Source organism: Tachysurus vachellii, chromosome 13, assembly GCF_030014155.1.
Source record: "Tachysurus vachellii isolate PV-2020 chromosome 13, HZAU_Pvac_v1, whole genome shotgun sequence".
Classification (NCBI taxonomy): Eukaryota; Metazoa; Chordata; class Actinopteri; order Siluriformes; family Bagridae; genus Tachysurus; species Tachysurus vachellii.
The window spans coordinates 6507036-6524671 of record NC_083472.1 but is presented as its reverse complement, the minus strand read 5'-3'; the positions used below and the strand labels follow the sequence as shown (position 1 = coordinate 6524671).

At 36.6% G+C, this 17636-nt stretch overlaps 2 protein-coding genes across 7 annotated transcripts; both read right to left on the bottom strand.

Moving 5' to 3' along the window:
* Nucleotides 1–16: 16 nt before the first annotated feature.
* Nucleotides 17–11798, bottom strand: zgc:136858 (uncharacterized protein LOC678543 homolog). Of its 5 annotated transcripts, XM_060884640.1 has the most exons (19): nt 11656–11798; nt 11373–11450; nt 10586–10700; nt 10254–10428; nt 10055–10166; nt 9072–9178; nt 8393–8519; nt 8102–8222; nt 6908–6993; nt 6664–6794; nt 6148–6207; nt 6003–6066; nt 5785–5879; nt 3722–3850; nt 3437–3551; nt 3167–3304; nt 1914–2080; nt 678–760; nt 21–463 (listed from the first exon to the last, which is right to left on the bottom strand). In XM_060884640.1, the coding sequence occupies exons 2-19, from the start codon at nt 11431–11433 to the stop codon at nt 265–267; spliced, it is 2085 nt and encodes a 694-aa protein (XP_060740623.1). In that variant the 5' UTR covers nt 11434–11450; nt 11656–11798; the 3' UTR covers nt 21–264. The 5 variants fall into 5 exon arrangements, with proteins under 5 accessions (XP_060740627.1, XP_060740624.1, XP_060740626.1 ...); XM_060884641.1 differs by lacking the exon at nt 11373–11450 and having other exon boundaries at nt 20–463; nt 11656–11782; XM_060884642.1 differs by lacking the exon at nt 21–463 and having other exon boundaries at nt 678–785.
* Nucleotides 11799–12261: 463 nt separating this feature from the next.
* Nucleotides 12262–17358, bottom strand: LOC132855909 (interleukin-17 receptor A). Of its 2 annotated transcripts, none has more exons than XM_060885194.1 (11): nt 17209–17358; nt 17097–17121; nt 16305–16457; nt 16074–16192; nt 15841–15961; nt 15222–15269; nt 14963–15123; nt 14780–14854; nt 14619–14688; nt 14401–14523; nt 12262–13654 (listed from the first exon to the last, which is right to left on the bottom strand). In XM_060885194.1, exons 1-11 carry the CDS (start codon nt 17299–17301, stop codon nt 12927–12929), a joined length of 1716 nt encoding a protein of 571 aa, XP_060741177.1. In that variant the 5' UTR covers nt 17302–17358; the 3' UTR covers nt 12262–12926. The 2 variants fall into 2 exon arrangements, with proteins under 2 accessions (XP_060741177.1, XP_060741178.1); XM_060885195.1 differs by having other exon boundaries at nt 17101–17121; nt 17209–17317.
* Between the last annotated feature and the right edge of the window lie 278 nt (nt 17359–17636).

Sequence of the window (17636 nt, the reverse complement as noted above, 5' to 3'; positions counted from 1 at the left end):
CACTAAGCCACCGTGCCCCTAAAACATACATTAAGTAGTTCTTATTATTATTATAAAAAAAAAATACAGCAGAACTGTTGGATTATTAGACCAATTTTTTTTTACAAGATTTACGTATATAAGTAATTCAAATCACATGGTTATATCCGTTTGTTTGTTTCTTATACTGTAATATTTTTGTATTATCACGTCATATGCAGGTATTTGTATAGTCAAACGTCTTTTTATTTTATATCCTGTTATATTTCTGGTATATCCTGTTTATTATGACTCCATCCACATGCAGGTTGGCTTGGACCAGGGCTGTGAGTGCACCCTGTCTGGGAGAATGGCATCTGCAGTCAGAGATGGAGCGATGGGGTGAGGAGAGAATAAAGATAGACGTGCAGCAAGGAGACCCATTCGTATACAGGTGTCTGTGTCTTTTCCCTGTAGGATCCCTGCCATTATTGCACCTGCAAGACTGAAAGAGTGAGACAGACAGACAGACAGACAGACAGAGAGAGAGAGAGAGAGAGAGAGAGAGAGAGGTTAGGAGACAGAGAGTAACAGAGAAATGTACAGAAGGGGGGGTTGCAGAGCGATAGAGAGAGGGGATGCAGAGAGACCATAAAGGTCAAAAAAAGTACAAAACGTTGACCTATGTTCTAAAAAGTGGTCGTTTTATTGTTGTGTACCTGTCTCCTGCTCCAGAGACGTTGACTGTTTCGTCAGAATGTACTGAAAGTGCAGGGTAGTACACAGCACACAGTCTTCCTTTCTGCACAAGAACATTCTTTTCAGTGCTATAGCTCACAGCAAACATATAATGACCAGTAACAGTATGAGTGTTTGTGTGTGTGTGTGTGTGTGTGTGTGTTATTGTGGCTGGAAGAAACTAAATTAGATACTGCTACATAGTACAGTTTCTTTACTAGGCAGTGCTTACTCAGTAGAGTGTATTAGGAACATAACACTTAACATGGGGGGATGTGGTACCCTAGTGGTTAAGGTGTTGGTCTGCAATCGGAAGGTTAAGAATTTAAATCTCAGGTCCACCAAGCTGCCACTGCTGGGCCCCTGAGCAAGGCCCTTAACCCTCAATTGCTTAGTTGTATAAAATGAGATGTAAGTCGCTCTGGATAAGGGTGTCTGCTAAATGCTGTAAATATAAATGTTAACAGTCATTTTATCATTTAAACCTCCCATATATCTGGAGTTAGAGGTGGACAGATCATAGATTAATTTTAACTTGTGTTAAAATAAAAAGTAATGAAAATAAATGTTTACCACATGCAAAAAAAAAAAAACTACTATACTATACAGTAAACAGTAATAAGCTTATCCAGGACAACATTTGCTGTGACAACCCATGACTTTTGTAACTGAATCAGTAGTCTGAGGAACATTTTGTAGATTTTTGTACGGAAATTGGATGCCAGGTTTTACTGAGCATCTTGGAGAATCTGTCACAGTTCCTCTGGAGACTCCGGTTGTCACACTCGCTTCTGTTTCTGCAGGTAAATCCTGACAGCTTTCGTTATAGTTTTTTTGTCAGAAAAGTGGTCTATTATATAACATGTTTGTTTCTTTTCAGACTTTCAAACATTTTTCTGCAACAATATGAGTTTTCTTAAGTCATTTTTGGAAATCTAGTTTTACTAACTTAATAATGACTTAATAATAATAGCTATATATAAAATAAAGAGGGTGGCTAGGACTTGAGTGGTGTACTGTCCTTCAAGTGTCACACACCAGGATGCACCCACATGCACATCTGTATGGTAGTTACCTGATAAAGTAGCCAAAGCATGTGTTACGACACAGTGGTAATAAATATTCAACCGATCGATCAAACTAAGAATACATCATAATGTGTTATTAAGACAAATCACTCTAAAGTGATGTTAAGTTCTAAAAGCACTCCATCGTACCAGTTTGTGCTTTCGGGGTCGTAGACTGACTGTTCCAGCCTCATGCTCTCCACAGACCAACACTCCCAGTGCTCCCAGTGTCACTACCACGCACTGCAGGTGCTCCAGCAGGGGGCGAGAAAGAGCTGCTGCACACCCCAACACGTCCTCCAGAGAGCTTGGCAACACTGAAAACACCATACTCTGTTTTAACATGGCACATGGGCATCCTGATTTAAAAAATGAATAAAACACTTATGCTGTTATAGCGAAATACTAAGCGATGTAATGCAGTTATAACTAATAATATATATATATATATATATATATATATATATATATATATATATATATATATATATATATATAAAAAGTGAATTATATTCCTAAAATAACAGTATTTCCTAAAGCCTCCTGGGGGTCCAGTGGCAGGTACCACTAGAAGGAAGGCTGCGTCAGGAACTGCATCTGGCATAGAAACTGTGCTGTACATCCAATATTGAATGGCATGTCGTAAAATGTATATTTATATATGTTATGTTATATATTATATCTAATGTATAATATAAATTAATGTCATCAAACATATGCAAGCCATAGTTTTTTAACAAGTATTCCAAGCTTATCGTCTTACCAAGACACCAGAAATGAGCATTTCAAACCTTCAAACATTTCAAATATCTTCCTTAAACGTTGCTATACAGAAATGTTGCTATATTAATAATGGTACATTTTTCCCTTTTCAAAAATATCTTGTATTTATAATGTTTTAAAGATTATGTGAAGTGTCCATCGTATAAGTCCCTGTGAATGAGTTGTATGAGAAGAAATGAGAAAGTATCAGCTCATTTATAGTTTGAAATTCAGCCAGCATTACTGTCTGAGATGTGCTGATATAGAGAAAAAACCTCTTCTGACCAATCAAATTTGAGAACTTCAACTTGGCTAAGTGAATTTGATTGAACATTGTGGTTCTTGCTACCATTGTTCTTGTTAAAAATTTTTTTGTCCTTTTGTGGATAATACGAGCGTTTCCCGTTATCATACCTCACTCAACTGATACTGATACTGCACAGGATTCAGAAATAATCAGAACTCACAGAATGTGTTTGATTAACTCTCCATCTCTACAGGAAATGAGTCATCACTTGCTTTTTTGTGCTTTTTTCCTTATCTGTGATCCTGAGTGTGAGTCAAGAGCAGTTTGATGAGGTACAAGCAGCAAACACTTCATCAGTTATCAGTGATCATTTGTGGTTGATAGCAGGATGTACCCTGTGGAGTAGGTAGAAGAAGAGTCCGGTTCATGGTGCACAGCTCTGCCAGGTTGGGAGAGGTGTAAGAGAGTGCCTTCCAGCTTTCAGAAACAAATGGCTTACAGGCCTTCTCAGCATCCGTGGGCTCATACCAAACTGAAACACACACACACACACACACACACACACACACACACACACACACACACACACACACACACACACCTTAAAGTTGTGTCTTGAAGTATCTCGATTAAGCCAAAGCTGTTTTTAGAGCTCTTGATATACCTGGAACTGAATGTTTCTTAGCAAGGCTGCATAAGTAGTTGATAGTAGAAACTGGAATGTTGCCATCAAGAACCACAAGAGATGCAGAGGAGAGCTGGTCCTCGTACTGTGAAACCTGTTCAGCGTTCACAAATCAGCCATCATTTTCCATGATTCTAGGTTATGCTATATATCCACTTAACTTACAATTAGCCCTTAATTGTAGCTAATTAGACTAATTCTGGTGTCAGTCATTCAAAGAAAGCTCATATTACACACTCAGTCAACATACTCAGTGGCACTCACATACTGCTCTTTGATTTCCTGGTGGATATCCATGTCCCCAAGTCCTAGACTCAGCTCTCCACTCTCTGTTATAACAGCGCAGTAGGTGGCCGTTCGCTGACCCTGCAATCTCGCAACTGCATGAGTGTCCTGTTGAACATACAGCAAAGATCCGGGGTCTCGTTTGTTAAGGTCTAATTCTGAGCGTACACTCAAGTTCATATGGAACTGAGCGTACACAACAGGACCCTGATAAAGCCTAGATATTCTAAATTGCTTTGCTTGTGCATGGCCACACACATTTACACAAAGACATCACCATATATGGTAAATAACTTCTTTTTAAACCTGTGTGTACTGTCTTTATTGCCTACACCATTTAGAAAATGTCCAAGGGTATCATTATTGTTTTTTTACTCTGCTGTATTTGAAAAATGTAATGTAGTGCTACAGGAGTGCTATGAATACATGTAAGACATGTGTCATTATCTGGGTCATGGCTAGTTGGGAAATGCCAGACCTGTCTCCAGTTTCTTGGTGAAATGCACCTGTGACCTAAGACCCCATGCTAGCTACAATATTACTGCATTATTTTAACTAAAGTGCTTTGCTGGTAGAGATGTCTGGGACAGACCTGACTATCAAGCATTTATTTTAAAATGCAATATATGACTTTATATTAAATCAATGTCATCTGTTGAGAGCAGCACAGTCAGCAATTACTCTTTCAGTTATTCTGACATGTTAACAAGTCACAAGTGATGCAATTACTGCCACTTTTCTTTCCCCGGGGGTTTCTGCATACACAAGAAACAGTTCTAAATGTATGTACATTCATGCATATCCTCATGCACAAGAGTAACTTGATAAATCACATTCTATGCATAGAATCATCGGTGTTCACAATTTACACACAAAACTACTTGGAGTAGTTGGAGTTTGTATTTTATGTTACACACAGTAGCCATTAAAGTGTGTGGAAGTGTTGGGTTTTTAGTTGCTGATTTTTTTCTGCCATTATTCACAAGCTGGTTTCATTTAGGCAGGACTACATTGGAAGGAGGTGATGTGGAAAGTCTACATACAAATCTGAATAAGCCACCTGTGTAAAGCACAGAAACTAAACTGCCTTTATGAACCATGAGTGACCATGATCTATACAGAACCTCGACAGCTGTAGTATATACAACACTGAAATGTATCTAGATGCTGTGTAATCTAAAATCTATTATTTGTAAAATGGGGTAGTGTTGGCTCAAGTGGTTAAAGCTCTGAGTTGGTAATCAGAGGATCAGGGTTCAAGCTACCATTGTTGAGCCCTTGACCAAGGCCCTTAACCCTCTCTGCTACAATGGCACAGTATCATGGCTGACCTTGAGCTCTGACCCCAACCGCCAAAGTCGGGATATGCAAATAAAGAATTTCACTGTGCTGTAATGTATATGTGAATGATATGTGTATATTACTTCCTCTTTTCTTTAAAATGACCTTTCATCTGTACAAGGTGCTACAGACATTTTTTGCTGCTGATTATTATGGAGGGCAGCTTTTTTTTGGCAGGGCTTTTCCTCTACTCCAACTCTTCCACTACCACTTTGGTAACCCAAGGTTTCATGAAGCTTGCTCTATGCACAGGGGAATTGTCATACTGGAACAGGTTTGAGCCTCCTAGTTCCAGTAAAGGGAAATGGTAAAATTGTTAAAGTACACAAAGACATCCTATACAATTGTGAGGTTCCAAATGTGCCAACAGTTTGAGTTAAAACACATATGGGTCAGATGGTCAGGTCTTAACAAACCATTAAATGACCATTTGGCCATTAAGTGTACTCTCAGTAAAAGCCCTCAAACTCACAGCAGATAGCTCCACATGCTGTACATATGTATGAAGCATGAAGATGAAAGATGGCTGTATGAAAGCAATGTTTATGTATGTAAAGGATATATCCAAGTGTTAAAAAGGGTGATGCGGTATTACAGTTTTATTAAATGTAAATGTATAACAGTGTGGTGGCTGATCTTATGAATCAGAAGCTAAAGAAAACTCATCCTTGCTGAATTTATCAGTGTTATTCAGTACTTACCATATGTTTACAGTAGTTGAGCACAGCATCACTATGAGAATCTGCTCCAACAGCTGAGATAAACAGAACTTTTTGACCCAGTCTACTCAAACAGTCTTTGTGGAAAAGTGTAAACAGAAAGAAAACAATTTATGGACTTTGGATCTCTAGCTAATTCATACATTTAAATATAATTAATTTGTTCCTGAGAAGTCAGACTAAAGAACATGGTGTTTTACCTGCAATATTCCTTCCCACTCCACCAAAGGACTGGCAGACACTTCCTGGGTTTGTCTGTCCAAACTTGAATGTGACATGAAACAGTTTGTTGAACAAAAGTTTAGTGAATTCATTTAAAAAGCTTAAAAATGTGGTTACCCTTACCAATAACGTCTTGCTTGCTCCTTTAGCAATGAAATCAACATTTACACCTCCAACAACTATCTGCAGAAGATTAGAAATGTTAGCTGAGGCTGACTAAAAACTGTAAACACTTTTCTTCACATGCTTAAACAAGCGTACTGTAACATCTAAGCATCTAAGAAACCAACACTTGGTATGTTTTCATACAGCCAAATAACCCAAATTTGGATCCAAATCTAATGATCCCAATCATATTGAAAAGCTTTCATATAAACACTTCAATCAAGCCGACTGAGCTTGACTCAAATTTCATTTTGATTGATGAAATAATGCAGTAAACTGGAAAAAATAGCCAGATTAAAAAATACCTAGTGCAATGGTGTGTATGTATATTTTATTCACAATCTCTGTAAAATGTTCAGGATAAATATAAACAATATTTTTGGAATCTGTGATCAGATTAAATTCATTCAGACCAACAAGAATGGCATGAGTGTCTATGTACGTGTGTAAGATGGTACTTTAAATATTACATACAGTTTTAGGTTTTGATGCCTGTTTCTCATCCTTCTGCCTCCTACAGCCTCCTCGGGAACGATGTGTGCGCTCAGCAAGGGCACGTGCTATCTGACTGCCGACCCTGGCATTATTATGAATTAGATCTATGTCTAGGAGAAAGATGTGATAAGGAATGAAATGAAAACTGCAATACAAGCAAAAGTAAATAAGTGAGGTAAATAAGAATGATTATTCTCTGTGAGAGATCAAGACTGATGGATACTGGCTCGGAGAGATTGTCCCTCAGTGAGCTCATTGACTCTGTGTAGGATGAAGGGGGTCACATCTCTTCCTCTGATTCCTTTTAGCCTGTGGATATTCAGAACTTGCTGTTGAAAATGGGAAGAATATTGCTTTGTGTAATAACAATGTCCTGTTATGAACCAGTTATGATTAGCCATAATAACAACTTTAAAAGTTATTTTTGGGAAAAAAAAACAAAAACAAAAAACTTAAATACTCTATAGGATGTGTGGATTAAAATCACCTGATAATCATATGAAAAAATGCTTTAGGTTTACTTCAACCATAATGTCTCCATAATCAAACCATAATCTCCTAAACTACACATGCTACCCGCATCCCTTCGGTCTCCATTTCTTTTAATTTATTAACATGATTCCTGTCAGAATTTCAACTCAAATATTTCAGTTCAATTTTTAATTCCCCATTACTACATAAAATAGTATAACAAAACAGCAGTGATAACATTTTTAAAACTTTAACCAGCTTGGGCACTTGAATGAATTTTCCCTGAAGATTCATTCATTCATTCATTCATCTTCTACCGCTTATCCGAACTACCTCGGGTCACGGGGAGCCTGTGCCTATCTCAGGCGTCATCGGGCATCAAGGCAGGATACACCCTGTACGGAGTGCCAACCCATCGCAGGGCACACACACACTCTCATTCACTCACACAATCACACACTACGGACAATTTTCCAGAGATGCCAATCAACCTACCATGCATGCCTTTGGACCGGGGGAGGAAACCGGAGTACCCGGAGGAAACCCCCGAGGCACGGGGAGAACATGCAAACTCCACACACACAAGGTGGAGGCGGGAATCGAACCCCCAACCCTGGAGGTGTGAGGCGAACGTGCTAACCACTAAGCCACCGTGCCCCCCTTTTCCCTGAATATATTTATATAAAACATATAGTTTATAGATATTTAACCATGGCCATTTTATGTTAAGGTTTATAGGAAAACAGTCACCAAAATAAACAGGATTCGGCATAATGCAATTTATCCTTATTACAGACAGCCTTGGATTAGGAACTAAGAAAGAAAAAATATATGAAAAATATAATAATAATAATAATAATAATAATAATAATAATAATAATAATAATAATAAGCTTACAACGGATTTCAGAATGTTGGCTACAGCAAGTCCTGCTGTCTGCGTTACCTGGCTTCAGTCACAGCAGCTTGTATGGCATCTTCTATCTGCTGTCCAGCAGCAGCATGTTCATCTGGAAGAGGAACAGCAATCAGGAGTCCACTCTGAAGGCCCAGAAACAGTGTACTCGCTGTGCAAGAGAAACAGTATCACATCCACTTAGGATAAACAATCTGCTACCATAAATACAACTTGTGTTCCTCAGATAATTGTAACTGATTTAGCAGATGATTAAAAAAGCTCTTGACTTAATTTATTCTCTACAACAAATATGCCACATGATAATTATTTTAAACTTACCAATAAGCTCAGCTGCTTCTTCAGCGTTGTGGACATTGTAAGGAGATGTGTATCCACTTTTATGAGAAAAGAAAGCTGGAAAACTCTTTGACTCTCCATAAGTGGCTACACAGACCCCTTGAGTCTCCTAGGATTATAACATAATAAATAAAGTATACAGTGCATTCAGAAAGTATTCAGAGTGCAGAGCTAAGGGTGGGTATTTTTTTCCACATTTTGTTATTGTATTGGATTTTTTCCATGTTTTGTTAAAACCCTTTGATTTTTAAACTCTCCGTAACCCATAATGACAAATCATAAACAAGATTTTGATAACCTTGTAAATTTATTAAAAAGGAAAATAACTGGAATATCAAATTGACTTCAGATGCTTTGCTTTAACACTTGAAATTTAGCTCAGGTCCATTAAAATTTTTTGGATCATCTTTGATTGAAGTCCAGTTTATCACAAATAGGGTTTTTGCTACATCATTATGGTGTATGGAGGGTAGACTGACATGTGAAAAGGAACTCTGCATTTTAGCATAAGGCTCCAACAAAACAAAATGTGGAATAAATGAAAAGATGTGAATTCTTATCTCACTGTATGTATGCACTATACAGTATGTATCAGAACTTGCTGCTGATTTAATAACTGATTAATAAACTACTTCCTTCGTTGCGCTCCTTGATTACTGACCAGGAACTCCAGGGTTCGGCCAATGTCCAGGATGGACTTCACTCCAGCAGACACAACAGCAATTGGAGTGCGGCCCAGTTCAGTCAGATCTGCGCTGATATCCAGGGCTGTGAGGAATATTCACTTATTGCTCTTTATTTATAAAAATAAAGACCACTACTGCTATCCATAATCTCATACAGCAAAATGATTCAATTCTATCATTCTAATCATTTACACAGTTTAAATCTAAAATTCTAAATGTTCACAATATATATTGTTTCTCATTAAATATTTGAGTTTGTGTAAAATGTCAAAAATTTGACAATAATCAAACTGAATCTGACATTTGAAAGGTAGACTATATGCCAAAAAGTATTTAGATAATTGAAAAATACCCCATATGTGAATCTTGCCCAGACTTGTGGTGGCACGTGATTGTCTATTACGTCTTTGGATGCTGTAACATTGATGTACAATTTCCCTTCACAGGAGGTAAGCACTCCAAACAAATAAATGCACATGTACGCAAATCGCCAAGCAGCAGTCCAGTGAAAAGCCACTAGATATTTCCACATGGAATCCACCAACAGTGTAATTGTTCATGCATCATAAAATATGAGCCATTTAAGTTAAGAAGTACACAACATGCAACACTTTAGAAAGATAGCAGGTGTGACTGGATGCCAAAGGACCAAAAGCAGCCATGTTCTCTATACAGTCTCTCACCTGTCAATTACAGTGACTCAAGCCAGGTATCTCTATGCTCATGTATACTGAAATGGACAGATATTGCTTTTCTCAGAATGTTTCATGCTGTCATTTGATGCGCCATAAGAAGCAGGTTGATAACTGGCTTCATGCGTCTCACATGTGTTGTGCCTGAAACCTTCCTGGTTTGGTAGCTGTCGTATAATAGACAAGAGCCAACTGGTGGGTAACTGGACAGGCAATAAAATAATTCTATTGTCTATTATAGTTTAGTAATGCTCATTGTGACTTACTATTTTCTCCATCTCTGTGTACGCCGCCAACACCTCCAGTCACAAAAACAGGAATTCCCGCCTTTTGAGCTGCGATCATCGTACCCGAGACAGTAGTTCCTCCAGACAAACCCTACTGATTCAATCACTCACATCTCATTCATATTCCTAATAAAGGTCTTTTTTATGATCATTAAAGAAGCACTATGAATGTTTCTACCTTGCTGATAACATAAGGCAAGTCTCTCCTGGACACCTTGAGGGTCGTTTTACTTCGGGCAAGGGAGTCCAGCTCATCTGAAGACAAGCCCACATGCACCTTTCCATCCAGAATAGCCACCGTGGCAGGAGTCACACCCTCAGCTCTCACAATGTCCTCCACCTCTTTGGCTGTGCTAGAAATTAAGTGTTCATTCGATTGTAACACAAATGATATTTGCACTCAAGATGGTTATGCGTACATGGACTCTTGCTTTCTATATCTGTCAGAAAATGGAAATAGAAACACAACAGGCTGTTGGCTTCCTCAATGATCAAATGGACATTATCTACCTCAGGTTTTGAGGGTATGGCATTCCATGTGTGATGATGGTGCTCTCCAAAGCCACAACAGGCCGGTGATCAGACAGAGCCTCAACCACAGTGGGGTGAATTTTAAACAGCGCATCTGGGGAAAATTCACAATTACACATCACCGTGTCAGGCTGCTTTTGTTACAATGACACATTGGTAAGTAATAGGAACTATTATAGTTATATGTATTTGGACATACAGATGAGTGACAAATTAAAAGTAAAAACTACATAAAGTATCTCAGTAAGGGAAAAAACAAATAAACACTGGAAGTTGCCATAAAAGCTACAAGTCTTTAGATCTGTAATGGAGCAATGACCACTGCTGTTTATAACATACATTTCCTCAGCTGTATGTTTTAACCATGGTGATGATGAGCTTTATCTAATATGTTGTTCCTAAATCTTTCACATGATTCACATGATTCACATGAGTTGCATTTACATTACATTTCATCCTCCTCAAACTATTAAATGACACCTCATGTCATGTGGACAAGATCATAGCCATCCCAGAACAGGCATCTCCCATCAGGTAGAAATGTTGAAGGTGATTTGTAGAATAAGGATAAATGTGATCTGTCTTCAAGATCAAGAACATAGGAATGATTTGCAATGACACTTCTCTCTGAAAGGTGACAAATGAAGGCAAACCTGTTTCTCACAGCACCTCAGAGCCATAGTTTCCTTTAATTTGTCACCTCTCTATGTGTTTGGAACATCTGGCATATACAGTAGGTTACTAAAATATGTAGTAAAAGCTTTACCAGATCTGTATGAAGTTGCTGATATGTAGCGCTGCAGGGTGGATGACAGTTTCCCAAGCATTTTTATACCAAAGGAATCTTAGTGATGGAAAAATAATGCAAAAGCAATCAGCCACCACTCATACAGCAGTCATTATAATTAAGATAATATAGCAATAAGTTACAGGTGTAAAAAGCATTAAAAGTGAAGAAGTCAATTAAGTATTATAGTAAAACTGCAGCATAGGCCTAGATTTAAAGGAGCTCGTGTACTTTGGCTCAAACTCTCAGTCAGATCACTTACTTGCAAATAGTAGGCTCGAGTCTTAAGGCTCCTGTTACAGCAGGGCTGTCAAAGTCTTGGGTGCTAAAAACACCACAAATACACATCTAGCACTGTTTTAACATATAGATTAGCAAACATGCTAAAGAGGAGTAAGTGAACTTTGACCAGAGCTGCGGTCTGTTTGTTTTTGACCAAAGGCCATAAGCAGTTTAACTGGGTCCATTTTAGTTAACTAAATAGCACAAAACAATGACTTTAACTAAAACGATGGTACTGGATAGAATCAAGTGATTCACTGAAACGAATCATAAAATGTATTTGTCGTTTGATTGATGCCTAAAGTTTTGAATACATGAATCAGTAATCAATCATTTGTTTGGTTGCTTGTTCGAACTTTATTAAAGATTAAACTGAAACACTTATAAAATGACCTTTATACATTATACAATACAATCAGTTACAATGCAAATCTAAAAATATACTAAAATATAAACATACCTTATCTTAACAAAAAAATACAAGAAAGTCTCTTTATTAGTAAAAATGTATATATTTGTATAATAATAATAATAATAATAATAATAACAACAACAACAACAACAACAATAAAAATGTTACCCAAAATGGTTCCTGAGCACTGCCTTCACCTCTAATATTTATTTATTTATTTATAGCATGCTTGCAGAATATTATGTGCCTAAATATTCCAATATGTACATTTATATTTTTAATTTAATAGACTTTAATATATTTCTTTCAGCATGATTACTTAGTGCTGAAAACCGTTCCAATTTATAATTTATAGGAGTAAATACATTAACATATTTTTTGGGGGGTGTATATTTTTATGACACTAATATGATGTTTTATCCCAGGGTCATTATTATTAGCCACAAAATCAGCAACTCTTAATGAAAAAAAAAATATTCACAATATTAATATTAATCATTTGCATTGCTATGCAAATTAAATGCATATTAATGTAAGTTAAAGTAAGATCATTTTGTACATTTGGAATATGTAGAATATGAATATGAAACTGATTATTTGTTCTATCACTGATTATAAACCACTATTTGTGTAATTTCCCCAAAAATTCCTGTAGGAATCAATAAAGTACATCTAGCCAGCTATCTTTTATAACCTTCAGTGATTCATATCCTGTTAATACAGAAAAAGCTGATACAACAAAACAATCTGTTTTTCTTTTCTCTTTGTTTTATTTTGTAGATCTGACTACTCAATTTGCCTCTGGAATTAGAACATTAGATTAGATTTCAGCTGTCATTCTATTCAACTTCTTCATGTACATCTAAAAGCTCCAATTCAAACCAGTTTGGGTTTGATAGATGGTATGCCTGAAATGCCCTAATGGCATCTCTTAAGGCTCTGCCAGATGGACAGATGTGGTAGTCGTCGATTCCAAGTCCATCAACGTGTTTAATTCTTCCAGGTTCGTACTTCTCCTTGTTCAGGAGTCTGAAGAAAAGCTCTTCAAATTGCTTCATCAGCTGGTATTTTACAGCCACATGAAACAGAGCAGGCACATCCTTCTCACTGCACACGTCATTGAAATATGCTACAGCATACTTCCCAAATGATGGAGCGCACACAAATTCTGGTACGATCAGGCTGAGAGCAGGGGTCAGCATATCCCCCATGGGTGAGCGGGCATCCTCCCGGGTCATCACCCTGCGCCCTCTGCACATGGCATTCCATTTGGCACACACTCCCGGAGAACACAGGATGAGTATTTTATCAGTAGACTTGGTAAGGCTCTTATTCTGCATGTCCAGCCACTGGATGCTACCTATACTGCCCAGGCATGTAGAGTCCAGCAGGTCAAGTGTGACTTCAGTTCCACATTTGGACCTAAGGAAAGCACACAGCTTTAGGACGATGTCTGTGTACATAGGATGGTCCTGAGAGTAGATGATCAGGACTTTACTGCGCTCGTGCACTGAAACAACTTCCGGGTTGCTCTTGTCCGTGGTGTTATGAGAGGAAGAATTTGGATCTGTCATAGATGGAAGATCAGAGAGAAATTAAGTAAATATAATTTCATTTACATTTAAAAATTAAATAAATGCCTCTGAAATAGTCAATCATCCTAAAAATTTATTTGAACAATTAACCATCAACTAAAAGACATTAGTGGGGGAAAAAAACGTTTAACACATATATGTACACATATATCTCAGCAATGTTGAATTCTCAAACTAATTGGAAGTTGATAATTTTCCCCAAAATGTCATCCAACTGCAAACAAGAGGGTTACATTATTGTACTCATTCTAATAAGTTATTGTTTTTATAGTACCATCTAAATGATATAGCAGATGCTCCACATCTAATAAGAGATGGCTAATATGAAATTGATTAAAAACATGTTATTTAAAAAGGAATATTTGATATAGTGAACTTTCTATAAGGAGATGTTTATATAACATTTATGTAATGAGTCTTTGGTGTCTGTGCTTTCTAAATTTTAGTGAGTTTTCCACCACAATCTTCGTTTATTTTTATTTATTTATTTATTTATTTTTACTATTTTACTGTCTTTTGAACGTAACTAAATTGATACTTTTATTATATGTCAATTTTAAGAAATGTAAACGTTGGCAAATTGTGGTGGTGTAAGTGCAATAAAAACTCTTCAGGACATGCTGTTATTGAAAAATAATCAATAGCTTTGTTGATTTGACTTTTTATATCAGAAAAAACACAACCATAAACTGTTTTTTTTTTCTTATTTAATTTATACCTGTGTGAATGGCACGAATTCTCTTGTGCAGCAAAACAGCTATAAAAGCACAGAATATCAGTGCTGCTTGGGCTAAAAGTGCCCAAACCATGTGCTGTCTCTTGGTGGAAGGAATGGAATAATCTGAAATGAACAAGAACATTGCTGATTACTGAAAAAGTCATAGTCTTGTAGCCACATGAATAGGAAACTATGAAACAGTGTATTGAAATACTTACAGGAGCAAATATTAACCTTTTGTTGGTGATGTGAACACTTTTGCATGCATCGTATAAAGAAGGGTTTAATCTGTTAAAAAAAAATAAAAATAATTTGTGTTATTAGCACTGCATTTATGTCTAACTCTAAATTTGTCTGTTGGAATTATTTTAGAACTCACCCCAAAGAAGATCTCACAGCGTTTTATCTGCCAAGGGTTCAGAGAGAAATTGACGCTGATTGAAGTACGATTGTCCTTGGAAATCAAAATGTTTTGAATCATTTCAGTATAAAAGGGTATAAAAATGTTATGTTAAATGAAGAATAATAAATGCTACAAAAGCAGGCAGTAAACGCACAGTACCTTTGAGACTGTATGTGACAGCTCGTTGTGGAAATCAGCTGAAAAAATGTATACTTTGTACATGTCTGAGAACTCTGCTGTGTTAAATATGAGATCAATCGTGACCCTGTTTCCTCCGTCATCTCTCACTGACCATGTCATGTTTGGATCCCAGTGGCTTCCTGTTCAATGTTACACCACATTTCACATTTGCACATAAACACCTAATATAACCATAAAAATTGGGCAGTTTCTAAAGCCCTGAATAAACACATCTCACCGTTCTCCAAGCAGACACGGAGGCTTCTGTATTTACGACGTTCACAACCTTTACAGAAGACAAATACTGTTAACTATCTGACATACACTCACTGTCCACTTTATTAGGAACCTAGACATTTATGAATTTTGTACTAAGATCCAATCATGTACAGTAGCAACAGTACAATAAAGCACAATATAAACAGGTCAAGAGCTTTAGTCAATGTTCAAATCAAACATCAGAATGAGGAAATTGAAGAGGAAAAAAATGTGATCTCAATGAATTTGACCACGGAGTGGATGTTAGAGGTTCGAATATTTAAGAATCTGCTGTTACTTTCACACACAACAACCTCTAAAGTTTACACACAATGGTGAAAATGGAGAATGATCAGACCGAGCTATTTGAGCTAGAAGTCAGTAACAACTCAAATATCCACTGTTTACAACTGTGGTGAAGAGAAAATCTCAGAACATGAATAACTGCATAAGCATGCAGGAATACATGTGTTCCTAATAAAGGATGATGAATGTATAAATTATATATTTTAAAAGATTATTGAATATTTGGATCTATAATAAAATATCCAAATAAAAGATAAAGTGTAAGCAATTAGTGACGATAATCTGTTACTTACCTGGAATTGTTATATTGAGAAGTTTTGCATGTCCCCCGATATCTGGCTTTGGTAAATTAGACACTGTAACCTGATATGTCATTCCTGGATCAACGACAATTTGATCCAGTGCAAAAGACCACTACAAATGTAATACAACAATCATTTAGAACAAGTTCTATAACTCATTACTCAAAGCATGTAGTTCATTCATATATTGAACAAGCACGACTACACGTCAGATATGATCTTACTGCCTCAAAGTCTGGCCGCTGGATCCTGGAGAAGTTGAAGATATAACAAAAACACAAACTGTTGTTTGTGGTGAATTCATGCACTTGCACCTTCATCCCCTGAAGGCTGTATATGTTTGCTGCAGGAAGAATTTTGAAAAGAAGAAAAATTATCTCTGAACTCAGTGCTTGTCATATGAATGTCATATAAAGTCCCTGATGTGGTTATTAGTTTTAACCTCTTTATCTTACCATCAGAATACTGTGTCAGTGTAAGAGACAACACAGGGACAGTTTCATTCTTCTCATCTTCTTTGGATTTCACCTGGAAGGCTACAATAGGGTGCGGATTTGGAGCCTCGGATCTCGGCTTCACCCAGTCTTTTACTGAACAGTTTGACCTGCCTGAGTTCAGCACAGAAAGATTAATGGTGATATATCAAGTAACTGATGTGTACTTACTGTAGTTGTTCCACATGTAGTAAAACATTGCAGTATGGTTTAGATGGATGTTTTGACTGAATCAATGCTTTCACCTCTTAAAGAATCACTTTCATTGCATAGCTGATGAAGGACTTCAATTTCAATGTTTCACATCTTACAGAAAAAAGTTTTGTTTTTGTTTTGTTTTTTATTTACAGTTTACTTTTTTCCCTTTATTTAACTGCTATGAAAACGAAACTTTTTTTACCCTCAAATATTAAAATAAATAAATAAATAAAAACATCAGATTCTGCCAGGATTATAAATGAGTGCTTTTTTAAAGGCACTTGTCTGGCCATACATCGCTGTGCTATATGGGCCTAATTAAAATGAGCCAGATTAGACTTGTTAGATCTAAACATTTATCCAATAATATAAAACTACCATACATTTATCAGGTAATTTATACTTATAAACTGTCCAAGTCTACAGTATCATTATCTATACAGTATATTTGTGTCTTCCCTGTTAAATTTGCACAAATAAATGAAAGCTTTCCATCCCCACAGTTCTAAAAGCTTCAATAAATAAAAATGTCATACAATGAAATGTGATACTTACTTACTTGGACACTACAGGATAAGCCCTAACAAAGAAACAGGAGTGCAGTTAGTTAGATAAGTCAGATTCAGATTTTATAACATAGACATTATGAATTAAAAAGCCTTCTCACTTCCTGAGAGCACTGCAGTGGAGGCTGCTCTATCAACCCAAGCGAAGAAATCTGTACAATTACACATGAGAGCAACAAACATTCAAAAATCATCTTTTGAAAATGTAAGACTAATGCAGCACAGGTAGAATAAACTATCCTGAAGATGACGGCTCACAACTGAACAGCTTTTTCACAGGGTAAACAGGAAATGTGAAAATCAGATAACTGCAGCAGTGAAACATTTAACATTGCATGTGACATGTACCTTGTATATATGTCTATATCTATTTCTATATATCTGTATATATATATATATATATATATATATATATATATATATATATATATATATATATATATATATACACACACACACACACACACACACACACACACACACACACACACACACATTATATATATTAATTAAGTATTGAGTAATTGAC

What these genes read in the sequence shown, in the direction of transcription:
- zgc:136858 (XM_060884640.1), bottom strand. Translation starts at nt 11,433, where the DNA reads ATGCTTGGGAAACTGTCATCCACCCTGCAGCGCTACATATCAGCAACT. An exon ending in TGCCTTATGTTATCAGCAAG is followed by an intron (nt 10,167 to 10,253) that starts GTAGAAACATTC and finishes TTGAATCAGTAG; the next exon opens with GGTTTGTCTGGAGGAACTAC. An exon ending in AGGAAATCAAAGAGCAGTAT is followed by an intron (nt 3,552 to 3,721) that starts GTGAGTGCCACT and finishes AACGCTGAACAG; the next exon opens with GTTTCACAGTACGAGGACCA.
- LOC132855909 (XM_060885194.1), bottom strand. Translation starts at nt 17,301, where the DNA reads ATGATTTTTGAATGTTTGTTGCTCTCATGTGTAATTGTACAGATTTCT. An exon ending in TCTCAATATAACAATTCCAG is followed by an intron (nt 15,270 to 15,840) that starts GTAAGTAACAGA and finishes TCTTCTGTAAAG; the next exon opens with GTTGTGAACGTCGTAAATAC. An exon ending in AATTCGTGCCATTCACACAG is followed by an intron (nt 13,655 to 14,400) that starts GTATAAATTAAA and finishes CATCTATGACAG; the next exon opens with ATCCAAATTCTTCCTCTCAT.